Source organism: Xenopus laevis, chromosome 1L, assembly GCF_017654675.1.
Source record: "Xenopus laevis strain J_2021 chromosome 1L, Xenopus_laevis_v10.1, whole genome shotgun sequence".
NCBI classification, from domain to species: Eukaryota; Metazoa; Chordata; class Amphibia; order Anura; family Pipidae; genus Xenopus; species Xenopus laevis.
Window position 1 is genome coordinate 85,778,572 of NC_054371.1, and position 16,483 is coordinate 85,795,054.

General features: G+C 34.9%; 1 protein-coding gene across 1 annotated transcript in view; it reads left to right on the forward strand.

The window, feature by feature from the left end:
- Positions 1-16,483, forward strand: part of adamts3.L (ADAM metallopeptidase with thrombospondin type 1 motif 3 L homeolog) — a 114,244-nt gene that overhangs the window by 16,701 nt on the left and 81,060 nt on the right. Inside the window, exon 3 of the mRNA XM_041591049.1 lies at positions 3,789-4,195. Within this exon, the coding sequence (XP_041446983.1) occupies positions 3,789-4,195 (407 nt within the window). The remainder of the gene's footprint in view (positions 1-3,788; positions 4,196-16,483) is intronic.

Consider the following 16,483-nt stretch of genomic DNA (forward strand, 5'->3'; position numbering starts at 1 on the left):
AGCCATTTACTTAGTCACATTGGTAAAGTAAAGGAAAAATTGCTGTAAAAGAGAATACTGTACGAGAACACTGCGAGCTATTCACCGAATATTACATTTGGTGTTTGCTATGTAAATATGGGTCAGCTAATTTTAAAATATAATAATAGTGTAATAATACTTTTGCTACAAGAATTAATGCACACATTAGCAAATGAAAATAATGCCCATTGGAGTTTTTAGTTTGTCTCTTCTGTACTTAAAGCAGTTTCAGATCTAGGCAGAGGTAAATTGTTAATCTGCCTCTCTTCACATGTTTGGTCAATTTCAGAAATGAATGGGCCACACTTCTCCTAGGTGATCTAATGTTGATCTGTCTAATTTGTGCATTATTGTAATCTATGCATGGTCAACTTGCACTGATATTTGGCTGGTCCTACCCTAGAACAATTGGTTTAGGAACCTGGCAAGTGTGTGACCAACAATATCTCTTATTTGTCACAATGTGCTTTGTCACAGTGTGCCACATACATTTGTTCTCATAATGTTGCTATGTAGGGTTAGATAACTGTTGGTCTGTTTATAAATTTAACATCAGAGGCAGGTGAGTGACTTGCTTGCATTGCTGTAATATAGGTGTAAATGTCTGACATAGACTCCTTGCTGATACAGCAAAAATGCTGAAATGTTAAGGTGCCATATCTGTTATACAATAGGTTGTCTCTGAAAATGGATCATAATAACCAGTAAGAACAACTGCTATATTTGCAGCCTCTAACCCTTATAAGGACAACACATGGTATATCCTTGTGGGATCATCTTCCATCATTGGTTGTAAAATTAAATATACAACCACCAGTATGCTGGCAAATTAAGCATAATTGTATCTTGCATCTCATCAAGGCATTATTAACAGATTGGCCTGTATTTGGCTGCTAAATCTATTCCCTGTTTTCAGGCTTAAGGAAGCTGTTCAAATTTTAGGGAATAATAGAAATATATATCATTCCAGGTTCCAAAAAAGAAAGCCTGTCTTTTACCTGGAAAACATTCATTTGAAGGTGAACTTTACCTTTCTTACCTAAAACAATGGCATTCCTGGTAAACACTGGCTTCCTGTCATACCAGTATCTTAAAACTCTGAAATCCGTTTATATTGTAAGGAGCCAACTTCTAGTAAAATAGCAATCAAAAGAGCTATCCACTTGCACCAATCCTAGTGCAATCCTCAATAATCTATGTGCTTAATAGCCAAAATACCCTAGGCTCACTTACCAGTTCTGGGCAAATTTGTACCTGGGCAGTAACTGTAGCAACCAATCAACACTTTGTTCAGCCAGCTGCAAGTAAAGCAATAAAAACAAACAATCAAATTGGCTGCCTTGGTTTACTGTCCTGAAAGTTGTCCAGTGTTAATGAATAAGCCCTACATTGTGTAGCTATGTGTCCATTGTGACTGCAGTCACTGGCTACACATTGATCTGTTTCTAAGGGCAATGACACATGGTGCTATTTGTCAGTCCATATATTGTTGTGGCAACACAACACCAGAAAATACCCTGCCTTAGATAATACTGAAAACTTGTCTCTGCTAAAATACTCATATTGCAGGATTTTTTGAGTTTTTAGCCAATTTTTAGCCAATTTTCAGTATTGCAAGGTACTACTGGCAGTATATTTTCTAGCATTATGTAGCAATGACAAAACATGGGCAACATATAGGACCTTGTGCAATTGCCTTTATCATTTGCTCTATCAGTTTCCACCAATAATTATGGTGTTAGCTTGAACAAGCCCCATCTATCCTTCCCTCACACATTTGCCAACAAAGTATTGTGAGTACCATGCTCAGTTGGAATGTACAGCCATTACACTCCAGCAGAATCTTCAATTGACTTATAAATTGGATGTTTTCATGTTACCTTATTAGTGGTTTCTTCATGTTTCTTTTAATTTCTCTAATAGATATTATTTTATCAGACACTCAGGGCACATTTACTTAGGGTCAAAGTGAATTCAAAGTGAATTTTCGAATTCAAAAACTTCGAATTTCTAAGTAATTTTTGGGTACTTCGACCATCAAATAGGACAAAATTCTATTCGAATTGAAAAAACTTTGAATATATGACCATTCAAAAATCAAAGTACTGTCTCTTTCAAAAACGTCGAATTCGACACTTCGCCACCTTAAACCTGCCGAATTGCTACGTTAGCCTATGAGGACCTCCTAGAACCTATAGCCAATATTTGGCTACGTTTTTAGAAGTCAAAGTTTTTTTTTAAAATCGTTCAATTCGAACGATTTCTACGATCGATCGAACGATTTTAATTAGATTGAAAACAGCTAAATTTAATCAAAAAAAGAAACTTCGACTATCGATTTTTTTTCTTTAGTAAATGTGTCCCATACTGTACAGTATAATTAACAAGAGTATGCTCTGGCATTGGAAAGTTTGTATTTCCCTACCAGATATTTCTCTTCTCTTTTTTATTTAAACATAATTGTGGAATTACACATAGAGACCTTTTCCTTCAGAGGTCCCTGTCACTGAATAGACTTCATTGTAACTTGGGACTCTCATTTTTTCTCACTTTCTTCACATTCATGTTTATTTATAAGTATGTTAGACATAAATGATGCTTATTGGCCTTAGGTAACCTACCAATTCCCACTGTGAAGCCAGATGTGGTTTACTCAAGTCCAAGATGGAAAATGTTGAATTTCTCATCTATAGTTTAATTCATATATTTATTCTACAGTTTGAAAATGGAAGATGCAGCTACAGCAACATGTCGTATATGTGTCAGAGCCATGTCATGTTGTAGATAGGTCCCCTGAGGGACCAAAACTAAATAAACCTTATTATGCAGTCCCATGAGTGTGCCATTTATTTTTCTTTATTCAAAATTTATTTCATGGCAGTAACAGGGCCATCAAATTTGAATGATTTGACATTCATTATAATTTTCATGATTAATACATAAATATGTTGTGTCACAGGTTTTTCTGTGGATTATCAACAAGCCTATAGTACTTGCTGACTTAATTTACTTGCTGATATTTGGGTGTCCCTGTAAAAAAGTTCCATTGTGCTCAGGCAATGTGTTTATTGCAAGTTTCTTTGGCAAAAAATCAACAGGATTCCTCCTTCTTAACATAAAGTTAAAGCATGATAAGTAATTCTGTATTGTTTTCATTTGCCTTCCGTTGTTCACTTCAGTATAAATTTGAATTCAGTTGTATTTAATTTAAATATGCAGTATATTGTGGACAATGTGGCAAAAAGTTAACTTTTAGTACAATTCATTATGGGTAGGAAATGTTATTTGCCTCTATAAATTAGAGGTCCTTTAAAACTTAAAGATACTGAGACCTGCCTGTTGGACTTAACAGATGCAATGGTAAGATTATTGGCCAAATTGACCGCTACAGTTTTGAATCTGATTGTTTGATTGGAGACGAAAACAATCATATTAGGCAGGATGCCCTATCTCCACTTTCCAAATAAATCATATGTGAACAGCTTTGCCTATGTGTCATAATCAGATTTTATTGTCATCTCAACGGCGTCTAAACATACACAGTGGGAAAAAAATTAGCAATTTGTCCAATTAGAATTTGGTTAATTTTGACACACAGGTAAAATTAAAGGTTCTTTTGGCATAAATTAGTTTTTTTTGTTCTACATTGCTATTTGAAGCACACGATATGTTGATGTTTAGTAGATATATGTGCGAGCATTAACCAGATCAGAAATTTGGAACGCAAGCTAACGAATAAGCATTTGTATTAATTTTTTCGCCCTCAGACTTATTAAAAAGAAAAATAGGAGAACATGAACTTACAACACCCATGAGCACTGATGCTGAGGGATGTCATATGTCAAACATTGTTTCAGTCAACCACAAGAAAAGGTTTACAAGAGATGCTTCCCAAGTGCAACACGCCATTTATTTCAATGTCACTGCTTTTGGAAGAGAATTTCACCTTAAACTGAGACCAAATACAAAACTCATAGCCCCAGGAGCTGTTGTAGAATGGCATGAAGACCCAGCAAATCTCGGTAATGGATCCCATTTTGGGAATCAGAACCCTGATGATGATACCACTCAGCAAATATGGAGAAAGGAATCTTTATGGACTAATTGTGCTTACGTAGGAGAAATAACTGACAGTCCGGGTGCTTTAGTTGCTCTTAGCAACTGTGATGGTCTGGTAAGATGTTTTCATTACACTAATTTTTAATGTTTGATTTTCTTTCTTTACCTGTACTTACATATATATGAACAGTATTGTTATTGTTAAATGCACACTGAATATTTCAGCACAACAAAAGCAGACGTGACTAAATGGATTTATTAATCTAATGGTGTCACTAATGAGCAAATTATGCATCGATATAGTGAACCCAACCCATGCAAAAGTCTCTTTCTCTGTAAAATTGTGGGTACTCTCATCTGCTTGTTTTATCAGATATTCATGTTAGTACTATTAGGAGGACACATATCTGAGAAAAACCTTAACAAAATCAAATAATGGTTTGCTTTCTATCATTTAGCTTTGATTATTCTTTAGTAAATTAGAGTAGAGAAGATAAGCTTTTAATTTTACCTAATGACACAGATGGTGTTGATAAAATTCACAAAGTATTATATGAGAGGTAGTTGCTCTAGTTCCCAACATACAAGGTTAAAACTTGAAGCACTATTCTAGAATTGCCAATGCTGCGTTATTAAAGCAGCAACTTTATTAAGTGTATTCACAACTAAAGTTTTCTTTTGATGCTAAGATAATTTGCAAGCTTTAGGCTTTATATATGTGCAGCATTGCAGTTGAAGGGTTCCAGCAGCTTGCCACTTCAGTTGAACAGGGTGCAGTAAATTCAGCACCACATCCTGCTTAAATGCTAATATTTGAAACTTTTAAGACTGGCTTTTAGGAGGAGGAGGTTAGATGAAATTGGCAGGTACAGATATGGGATCCATCATCAGGTTGTCTCCCATAGACCAATTTTATCCAAATAATCAACATCTATAAAAATGATTTACTTTTTCTATGTAATAATTAAACAGTATCTTGCACTTGATCCAAACTAAGATATTATTAATCCTTATTGAAGGCAAAACAAGCCTATTGGGTTTATTTAGGGGCAGATTCATTAAGGGTCGAATTTCGAAGTTAAAAATACTTCGAAATTCGACCCTCGAATTGAAATCCTTCGACTTCGAATATCGAAGTCGAAGGATTTAGCGCTAATCCTGCGATCGATCGATCGAAGGATTTTTCGTTCGATCGAACGATTAAATCCTTCGAATCGAACGATTCGAAGGATTTTAATCCAACGATCGAAGGAAAATCCTTCGATCAAAAAAAGGTTAGCAAACCTATGGGGACCTTCCCCATAGCCTAACATTGACTTCGGTAGGTTTTATCTGCCGAAGTAGGGGGTCGAAGTTTTTTTTAAAGGGAAAGTACTTCGACTATCGAATGGTCGAATAGTCGAACGATTTTTACTTCGATTCGTTCGATTTCATTCGAATTCGAACGAATTTAACCAATTCGATGGTCGAAGTACCCAAAAAATACTTCGAAAATTCGAATTTTTTTCATTCGAATCCTTCACTCGAAGTTAGTGAATCTGCCCCTTAATGTCTACAAGATTTTCTAGTAAACTTAAGGTACGGAAATTACGGAAATATCCTTTATCCTGAAAACTCCAGGTCCTGAGCCTTTTGGCTACCTGTACTACCTGTACAACACCTAAAGAGCACTTATTTTCCTTCTGATTGTTTATATTTTAGTAATAATGGCAAGCAATAATTGTAACCTAAGATGTTAAATAACAACAAAGTGACTAACATGGTACTGAGATGAGTCTCACAGAAAAATCCTTTTGCATAATAAATTGAATTTGGACTGCCTAGTTTGGATAGCTAGGGAGTGGAAATGAGTTTTAGGGAAGTTTTACTTCTTTTAAGTGATGGGCGAATTTATTCGCTAGGCATGTATTCGCCGTGAAAAATTTGCTGCGACAATAAAAAGTCCGACACTGGTGCTGAAGTTAGTTAATAGTAATGTTAACTTATGTTTGTAATCATCAACATCTACTGAATAGCAGACCCAAACCTTTATTATGTATACACGATATAAGGTCAATTTGAATTGTGGAATGCTGCAAAAAAAAAAAAAAGAGAACATTTTATTTCACTATAGTGTGCAGCCAGCTTCTCTAAAACTCTGTAACAATCTGTCCTCAAAATACAAAAAAAAAAGTACAGAAATAAAAAAAATATGCACTTAATTTTAGACATTAACATTAGTGCATTCAATCAACTTGAAATCATTTTTTAATTGAAGTTTAAAGTTTAATGTTCCTGTGCTAAGTATCCAGGTGCAGATTCTGAACTGTTTCAATTAGCTACATTAATTAATACATTTCTCACCAGCTTCTGTGCAACATTAGCAATTATTGTATCAATTATAACAACTGCCTGGATAAGAAATGTATCAACTAATGTATCAATTTAGAACAGTTTACAGAATTGGTGACTCCCCCCCTCCCTGAGCTGCTTTAGAAAGATATAAGAAGGTGAAAAATTTAATTTTACACTTCAATATTAGAAAAGTGATCACAAATAGAAAACAGAAAGTAATTGAAAAAAACTAAACTGAAAAAGGTGAAGAAAGGAAATTGGAAGGTGAACAGCCCCTCTCATTATCTATCTATCTATCTATCTATCTATCTATCTATCTATCTATCTATCTATCTATCTATCTATCTATCTATCTATCTATCTATCTATCTATCTATCCTCTGTACATTTCAATGTCTCTTTTATAATTAAGTAAATAGGATCATTCAGAGACCAAAAGACTCCATAGGAAAAACGCCATCAGTTAGCATTACATGCCCTCTTTTTCAAAAAGCAGACCAAAGCTTAGAAGCACAGGCAGAAAAAATGTTTTATTGATGATAATTTCCTTCTCAACAGCAATATTTAAAAATATGCTCAGTGGAATTTCCATGGGAGACAAATGGGGGCCCTTTAAATTACAAAAAGGTTCTGTCTAGCTCAAGGTTTTTGGGATAAAATCAAATGTAAATCAGTGCCAAGTATCCTGGAAGACACTTTGGCCTGAATTTGTATGCCACACTAAACAGTATGTCTGCACAACAGCAGGGGCAGGCAAGTATTTACTGTGGTAACCCTGTGGTCTACCAGGATAAACACTTTGCATTCCTAGATACACACTGCTTGAAAACCCACATATGCTACAAATACTAATTCAATCAGTGCTGTAGAAAAAGTAACACAACAACAGCTGTTTTGTGTTCATTTAGTTACAGTAGAAACTCCCTTTCCTACAGGACCACATCTGGAAACTGAACTTCTTCACTGGCTCTTTCTTCTTAAAGAAGACTTTATGTGAAACATGCCCATGCTCTTTTTTTGCTTCTCAACCTTTCAATTAGAACAAATCTTATTACTATTTCAGTGTGACAGTATATTTACAGTAATTTGCTTTTCCCTGTAAACCTATCATTATTTGCTTTATGTAATTTTCCTATGGATTGCATGACCTGTAGTGGTCACTGTAACATAACAACAAATACAGAAATGTATAAAATTATACCGAAAAGGCAGGCACCTCTATGTCAAGTACCAGCCTGTATAAGTTTAAGGTTCCACAAGAAAGACTTTGCCTTATACATACATACATTTTTACATATTCTACAAATGTGATACATTGCTGAGGGTATAGTTACATTTATTATTATTATTTGTATTATTATATATGGCATACAGCCATTCTGTAATTCTGAGCTTTCTGGATAACAGATCCCATACCGGTATATATATATATATATATATATATATATATATATATATATATATATATATATATATATATAGTTTGTGTGTGTGTGTATATATATATATATATATATATATATATATATATATATATATATATATATATATATATATATATATATATATATACCGGTATGGGATCTGTTATCCAGAAAGCTCAGAATTACAGAATGGCTGTCTCCCATAGACTCCATTTTATCCAAATAATCCAAAGGATTCATCTTTTCTTTGTAATAATACAACAGTACCTTGTACTTGATCCAAACTAACATATAATTAATCCTTATTGGAAACAACCCCAGCCTATTGGGGTTTATTTAATGTTTACATGATTTTCTAGTGATTTTCTAGTAGACTTAAGGTATGAAGATCCAATTTATGGAAAGATCTGTTATCCCAAATCCCAAGCATTCTGGATAACAGGTCCCATACCTGTATACACAATCCTATGTCTGTGTCGTCTACACCAAGTGGGTAAGACTTCATCACAGATTAGGACATGTATATCACAACATTGGTCTACTAATAGGAAGGGTAATACCAAATTAAGAGTCTCTAAACATTTTGTGGAGAAGGGACACTTGGAAACTGATTTAAGATTTTTGGTATTAGAATACTTATGAATACCCAGTCGAGGGTCCAGGAGAGGACAGTGAGGCATTGTTGCAAAGGCAAGAGTTATAGTGGATGCACCACCTGCAAACATTGTGGCTCTGTACAAGCTTAATAAAGATTATTATTTCTTTTTATATTATGTAGTTCCCTGTTTATGCTGGTTTGCTTTTTGAGCCACAATAGCTCACTCCTAGATCTCCCAACGAGCTCAATCCTGAGATTCCTATACAGTAAAATTGTCATTGTATAACAGATTTGGTCTGTAATGAAAAGCTAAGGTGATTCAGTGGATAGTAGGGAATGATGGGAGATGTAGTCACTAGGAGGTTTTTTTATGATTGGTGAATTGATCATGGACATGCCTACTCTTATGATTTTAGAAGGGAAGTTCTAATATGGGCTTGGAGTATCTTGAGAAAGGCTCTAGACAAGAGCAGAAACATTGATACTATATATATATATATATATATATATATATATATATATATATATATATATATATATATATATATATATATATATATATATATATATATATATATATATAGTACAATCCTAGGTCATGTACTTGAATCTTAGTAGTTTGCATGTACCCTAATCCTTCCATTACTGTCCTATATGTGTAAAAGAGCAAGGTCTATCTCTACTCATTCACATCTCAATCACTCAGCCAACAGTTCACTGTTAATGAATGACGGGTGAATAAATTCATCAAGCATGCATTTGAAGCATATTTCCTTGTTTTGCTGCCCATAAATAAATCCACGAAACTGCGCCAAAACGGCGTAACAAAAAAAAAAATTCAGCTTGTCAAAATAATCCAGACACCCATTGATTTTAATGCATTTGGACCAAATAGTCACGCGTTTAAAAATCTTTACTCACGCATCAAAATTATTTTGATGCCCATTTACTTCAATGCATTCCACTCTATACCACCAAATGTAAATTTTGTGATTATCTGTATATCTTGAATATAAAATTAGCTCTGTGCCTGCCTGGTAGAAAGGGTATTTGTGTAGGGTACTAAATGCACATCCACATCACAGCCCGGCATACAATTTTATTCCAATTAGGATACTGGAGATAAAAATGAGATTTCAAAGGGCTTAATACTGACTGCTGTATGTGCAGTTTAAGATCATTTAGTAAATGAATATAAACCTTATACAGGTATGTAATGTCCTTATTGGAAGCAAACCCATTCAACTTAATGTTTGCATAAGACTTAAGGTATGAAGATCCAAATCAGGGAAAGATCCGTTATCCTGAAAACCCCATGTCCCGAACATTCTGGATAACAGGTCCCATATCTGTACTGCAATTTTTAACATTAAATTCATAGGATACATGTCATTCAGTCATACAAAAGAGCTAGCAAAAAAGATTCAGATTATATGTCAAATTCTTATTCAAACCAGCTGTGAGTTTCTACTGATGGCTAGACTCTTTTCTATATTATATAGAAGATTCAATTATATCTAGAAACTGTGCCTTTGTAGCAGGGAACTTTGTCCCACATTTTAACACAAGATAATACCTTTTTCATTACAAACTTGTTTTCATTTATGCTAATGTTCTAATCACATTTTACATAGCAACACAGCACCAATTTGTGTTGTATCCAGTAAATATTTTACAGACATTTGATGCACGTTTTTTCCAGCGAACTGATAAATGTGTAATTAAATGGATTAATGTGTCACCGACTTATTGTGGCCTTAGTAAAATACCACAAGAAGGGAAAAGTTCTGTGGGCCAGGTATCTATTTTTTATTCGGTAACCCATTTGACGCATTTTATCAGCAATGAGTGAAAGCTCTTTTCTGTATACATTTTCAGTGAGTTTTAAAATCATTTAGTTTATTATTAAGTCAGCTCATTTACAGACTGTGAAAAAGCATGCACAACATTGTGAGAAATGGAGTTTTGGCTAGAGTCAGAGGGGTATATTTGTCAAAGAGTGAAGTTAATAGTGAAGTTCCGCCACTAGAGTGAAATTCTGCCACTTCCTTTTCATTTCTATGGGGTTTTTAAAGGCGTATTTATCAAAGGGTGAAATTTCACTTTCACCCATTGATAAATACGCCTTTCAAAATCCTATAGAAATGAATGGAGAGCTGCGGAATTTCACTCTAGTGGCGGAACTTCACTCTTTGATAAATCTACCCCAGAGACTTGGCTTCTTCTATATTATTGACCCTAAAATGCTTCCACTGAAAAGCACACTAATTGCACATGTAAATGGTTGAAACATATCATAAATTTTTTTTTATCAAATCAAGTATACAGTGACATTTTTTAAATAATGTACTTCGGAAAGTTGCTTGCATTTTCTTAAATTTGGCAGAAGTGACTTTTTGGGTTTAATTAAATGCTGTTTAGTATACACAGTTCTGCAGACCCAAATGAATCCCTGTTACAATCTATGCAGAATTACATTACTAGATTTTGCATTACAAGAGATCTAGCATAATGGAACTTGCCCAGCTTCAGAAGCCAAGGGGAAAGAGGTACTGACACAGGTAAGTAACATGGGAGCATTAGATTAGTTAGCAAAGCAAATCTACTAGGTTTTTGTACATTTTTTAGTACCATTACGGTTTGGTGATCCAAATTAGAAAACTCCATAAAACCGCTGTTCCGAAGCATTGAATAGATAGATCCCATAACAAAATGTTGCTATATGTCTTAATTTAAGAGTTCTTGTAATATCAAAATAGTGCCATAATTAGATCAAGAAAACCAGAATGAGCAAGCTTAAGTATTTCATCCTTAATAATAACTACTGTATTGCTATAGAAACGCCTTTGCTAATTAAGGATTTGGCAATTATTGGACAAATGTTGAGAGTTGTGCCAATGTAATAATGTTTGGTATTCTCATAGAATGTAATGAGAAGTTAATCTCTATTAATAAGCCCCTCTTTGCTTCATATTAATGACTAGGATCTTGCCAACAGGGTACTGGCTCAGCACTTAATTAAAATATACTTATAGCTCTTACTTTATTATACCTTGATTTGCTTTAGTGCCAGTGAGACATAAATAGTTAACCAGCACTGCAAAACTATTTCTTACAATTATTTTGTATTACAAGAACCCCTTTAGGACTGCAACTTTCAGAGTGAAGAGAGAACTTTTTTGTTATAAGAAAAATCAAAAGTTTTGTTAATTTGTCCCAGTTTAAACCAGAAAGTTTTCTAGGGAAAGTAAAACTAAGGAATATACCTGGAAATAGCGAACACTGACTTTACTGGCAATTAGGAATATAAAATATGACATATGTATTGGCTAAAGTTGTAAATAGTGTAAAACAATTTATTTTTTTAATGCTTCATGCCGGAAGTGACCCCATTCCAATATAAATACAGGAGAAATAATGTGAGCTGAAATATCAAAAATGTTTCATTTTTCAGCACTTGGTTTCATGGATTTTTTTGCATGATTTGCTGAATGCAAGTCTGCTCTGTGTGTTGACGCATCCTGCATAGGAAAGACTGGAACAACAGGATGCATCAATAGGTTCATTTCAGAAGAATTAGGCAGGATGTGTGGTGCACAACTATAGGGAAGTGCAAGGAACATCTTGAGACACAAGTAAATGAATGGTGTGAATACTGTATGCACACAACAGGTTGCATCAATTGCAGCTGCCGTCATAAATTAATGTAAATGAGTGTCTGCATGAAAAAAGCATGATCTTCAAAAACAGTAGTATCTGTAAGAATTTAAGGTCCACGATACCTGAAAATATTGAGGTGAATTTATAATTATGTTTTATTCTATAAAGGTAAGCTTCCATCCTGACCACATTGTCTTTATGACCCATTATCTATTGTAAAATTACACTATAACTATACTGTAACTATACATCAAGGCTATATATTGGCCAGCCTTAGGGTTATTAAACTGAATGGGACTTGGTGGGTGATTTGGCATACAGATGGCCTTAATGCATTGATCCAAATGTGTGTATTTCAAGTTTGATAACGCCCCCGAAACCAAATGGACAACATTTCTGCCACACCTTTATATTTAAGATTTGTTTGTTTTTTAACAAAGCATAATAATGAGTATAGAGTATGAAATCAATTATTGTATGCGTTGCAATGATTTGTGTTTGTTTGAAGGATAAATATGGTGAAAATATAGCATTTTCTCTTTGCTTTCGTGGAAATTCCAAATAGCTTGGGAAAACATATATTAAATTCCAGAAGGAAGCTATATAGAAGCTAAATGGACAGTGGCTACTAAGAAAATTTGTGTCCCACAGTAGCAAATTAAAGGGAAAATATACCCCTTTTATTGATGAGCTCATTCAGTTGGGCTTATGTTAAAAAGAACACTGGCTGAACTTCCAGAAATAATGTTTTTTTTCAACACAGACAAACCAAATTCCACAGACTGAAAGCCAACTATGATCCTCATAGGAACAATTTACCAACTCCCCCTTTGGCTTACAGTGTCATGCAACTCCTCCCTCACCTTGTTCCAATGGAAAGGGATTGGTTTTGGCAATTACTTTCAATAGTGCATGATGCACAGATTAGCTGGAAAGTAGAGGGAATTCAAGGCCCACAGTAAATCACTTCTGTTATATATATTATAATTATAATATAATATATAATTATGATATTAAAAAAAAATGTTTTTTTTCTTTGGGAGTTCAGATAATATGCACAATTTCCAGCTGAATGAATTAAGTTTTTCTTTTAAAGACCTAAGCAGGTGGTGTACTTTCTACTAGCAGAAGTCCTTATGCCTTATCTTGACAACTTCAGTTTCATGGTTAACCCTCGGTTGTTGACAAGTGGGTTAACAGAATGCTGGTAATGTTTTGTATAATTCAAATTAGGGATGCACCGAATCCACTATTTTGGATTCGGCCGAACCCCAGAATCCTTTGCAAAAGATTCGGCCGAATACGGAACCAAATCCTAATTTGCATATGCAAATTATGGATGGGAAGCGGAAAACATTTTTTATTTCCTTGTTTTGTGACAGAAAGTCACGCATTTTCCCTCCCGCCCCTAATTTGCATATGCGAATTAGGATTCAGATTTGATTTGGCCAGGCAGAAGGATTTGGCCGAATCTTGGCCGAATCCCGAACCGATTCGGTGCATCCTTAATTCAAATTAATGAGAAAATTGTGTTATTTAGCAATGCTCTTTTTGACAGAGTGTCTGCTGGCAGCAAAATAATTAATAGCAACTACAGATATGTATACAAATTGTGGGTATATACTGTAGAATAAGCATTTCTTTAAGCTATCATAAAAAAAAATCATTTTAGAAAGCAGATTTTATTTATGTTTGCATTTATGATTTATTACAAATTTGTAATGTTTTGGGGCCTGTGCTGCTTGCTGTCTATGGCCATCCTTTTAGCTACCAATCTCTCTCTATCCTCTTCTCTGTTCCTCACTGTATAAAGATATTATCTAGTCAGTGTAGAATGCCATTGTTGCCTAAATAAACCAATAAGCAGATTTCTCTGTGCCTCCACTGTACAGATTGAAGTTGCGGAGTAAATAATGAAAATTGATTTCTAAATAAGTGAAATGGATGTGCCCTTTAATAGATTTTTTGCATGTGTGTGCTTTAGTGACATCAGAACTATGGACAGCAACATAGGGGCATTGACTAACCAGTGGGGTTTACACATAGGTTAAAAAAGTAACTCCTGAAAAATCATTCTCCCATGGCTTTCTGCTTTACCAGCTATACCTCCAGTGAAGTCTTTCAAATGTTTTGTAAAAATCCGTTGATATTACACAAAAGGTGAAATATGAACACAGGATTTGAATTTAGTATGATAATTGATTTTTGTGGGGCAATGAAAGGTTTACTTTTGGAGTAAGAATAGGTAAGTTTTAGCTCACTTTCTAATGCATTCCATTAAATGAAAACCCAGGTCAAAGAACTGGATGCCAGCAAACTTAGATCTTTATTACATAATGTGTTACCTATTATTTTACTGGATGATATTGTAGATCTCTGTGTGACATGTATTCACACTCAATTTACTAACATGATTCCCCTCTGCCTCATACCAGAAATGACTTATCTTAGAAGTCAAACTTTAGTTTTATAGAAAGCCTGTATTTGAAGTCTTGCTGAGCTGAGAATGTTACCAAAAACAATATGTTTTAGGGTAAGGCCACACGAGGAGATTCGGGGAGATTTTGTCGCCTGGCGACTAAACGCCTCGTCTTTTGTGCGACTATCTCCCCGAACTGCCTCTGCGTTTTTCCCCATAGGCTACAGCACAAAGTCACCTGCGCTAATGCATACGCGGCGATGCGTTTTCAATAGTTGCCCAAAGTTGCCTCTGTGAGGCAAGTTTTTAATTTTTTATAGAAACAACTCTATTATGGGTGTCACTACTGACATTCATTTTTATTACAAAATAGAAGTCCAAGTACCATAAGAAAAAACTGTGTTTCTCTACTTTTAAAGGTTTTTTCAGATAACACATGAAATGTATTGTGTGTTATAATTATGTATTTTTATTATGTTTAGAGGTGATTCAGATTAGTGTATCAGTTGCAAGCATACAAAATTGTATTTAAATAACTAATAAAGGTTTCTTACCTCTCTTCATAAGCTTCCATTAAACTGTGCTAGCCCACTTCTTCAGTCGAAATCTCTGGAAAATGTTCTTATCTAACATATATGTGGTATATGGGAACAATTCAATCATAATGAACTAGGGTTGCCACCTATCATAACACTTGCACACTGTTGCAGACTGCACATAGTAGGCTGAACATTGACTATACAGATTTTCTAATATGTTCAGAGGACATTTTGTGCACTCCAAACCACGCACTTTGTACAGTGTAACTAGTAGATGACTGGCAAAAAACTAATGTGGCCAATTTAAGATGATTATGGGGTCTTATCAATTCAAATGCAATATACACAGTACGCAAAATACACAGTACACAAAATTGTGGCAGGTCCGGTTGTCAAGTTTTATGAGACATCTTAGGGGCAAATTTACTTACCTGCGAAAATTCGCCAGCGCTGGCTTTGCGCACATCACAACACTTCGCCAGGTGTAAATTTGCCTGGAAAACGCTAATTCACGAAGATCCGAAGTTGCGCACAGGGTACCGAACGCTGGCGAAGTTGCGCTAGCAAAAATACGATCAGCAGTTCCAAGTTGCGCTAGCGTTGGCTAATTTGCATACAGCGTGCAGATAAAGGAACAGTAACACCAAAAACTGAAAGTGTTTTAAAGTAATGAAAATATCATGTAGTGTTGTCCTGCACTGGTAAAACTGATGTGTTTGCTTCAGAAACACTACTATAGTTCATATAAACAAGCTGCTGAGTAGCAATGGCGGAAATTGAAAAGCATATCTGCTGTGTAACTGGAGCCTTTTCTCCTTTGAATGGCTGCCCCCATGGCTACACAGCAGCTTATTTATATAAACAATAGTAATGTTTATGAAGCAAACACAGCAGTTTTACTAGTGCAGGGCAACACCGCATTATATTTTTATTACTTTAAAACAATTTAATTATTTGATGTTACTGGTCCTTTAAAGTACAATATCCGTATATGCTGCAGCAAATACATTACACTACACAAGGCCAGGGAACCTTAATAAAATTATATAGAGTTGTTATAATGCCCTACACATGAGCCCACAGTATAGTTTAGGTGCCATATGTTATCGAATGTAACGGGGGAAGGAGGGGACCCCAAAAACAAAAAATTCAGCCTTTCACCCTGTAAAAAGGAAAAGACGCCAGCGTTTTTTGGGACTTTTTCAAAAAAAAAATTTCAACTTTTTTTTGGACCAAGTCCTATCTACTCTATTGCACTTCACCTGGTCTGAAGTGGTGAAGGCAAGTCTGGCAGTAGAGTTAACGTGCAGTAAAATTAAAAACTTTGCGTAGTAACGCTCGTTCACCAGAGCAAAATTCGCCTGGCGTGTGAGTGTGGAGTGTGAAGTGCCAAAATGACGTCACGCTGGCTACCTTTCTCTACCAGCTC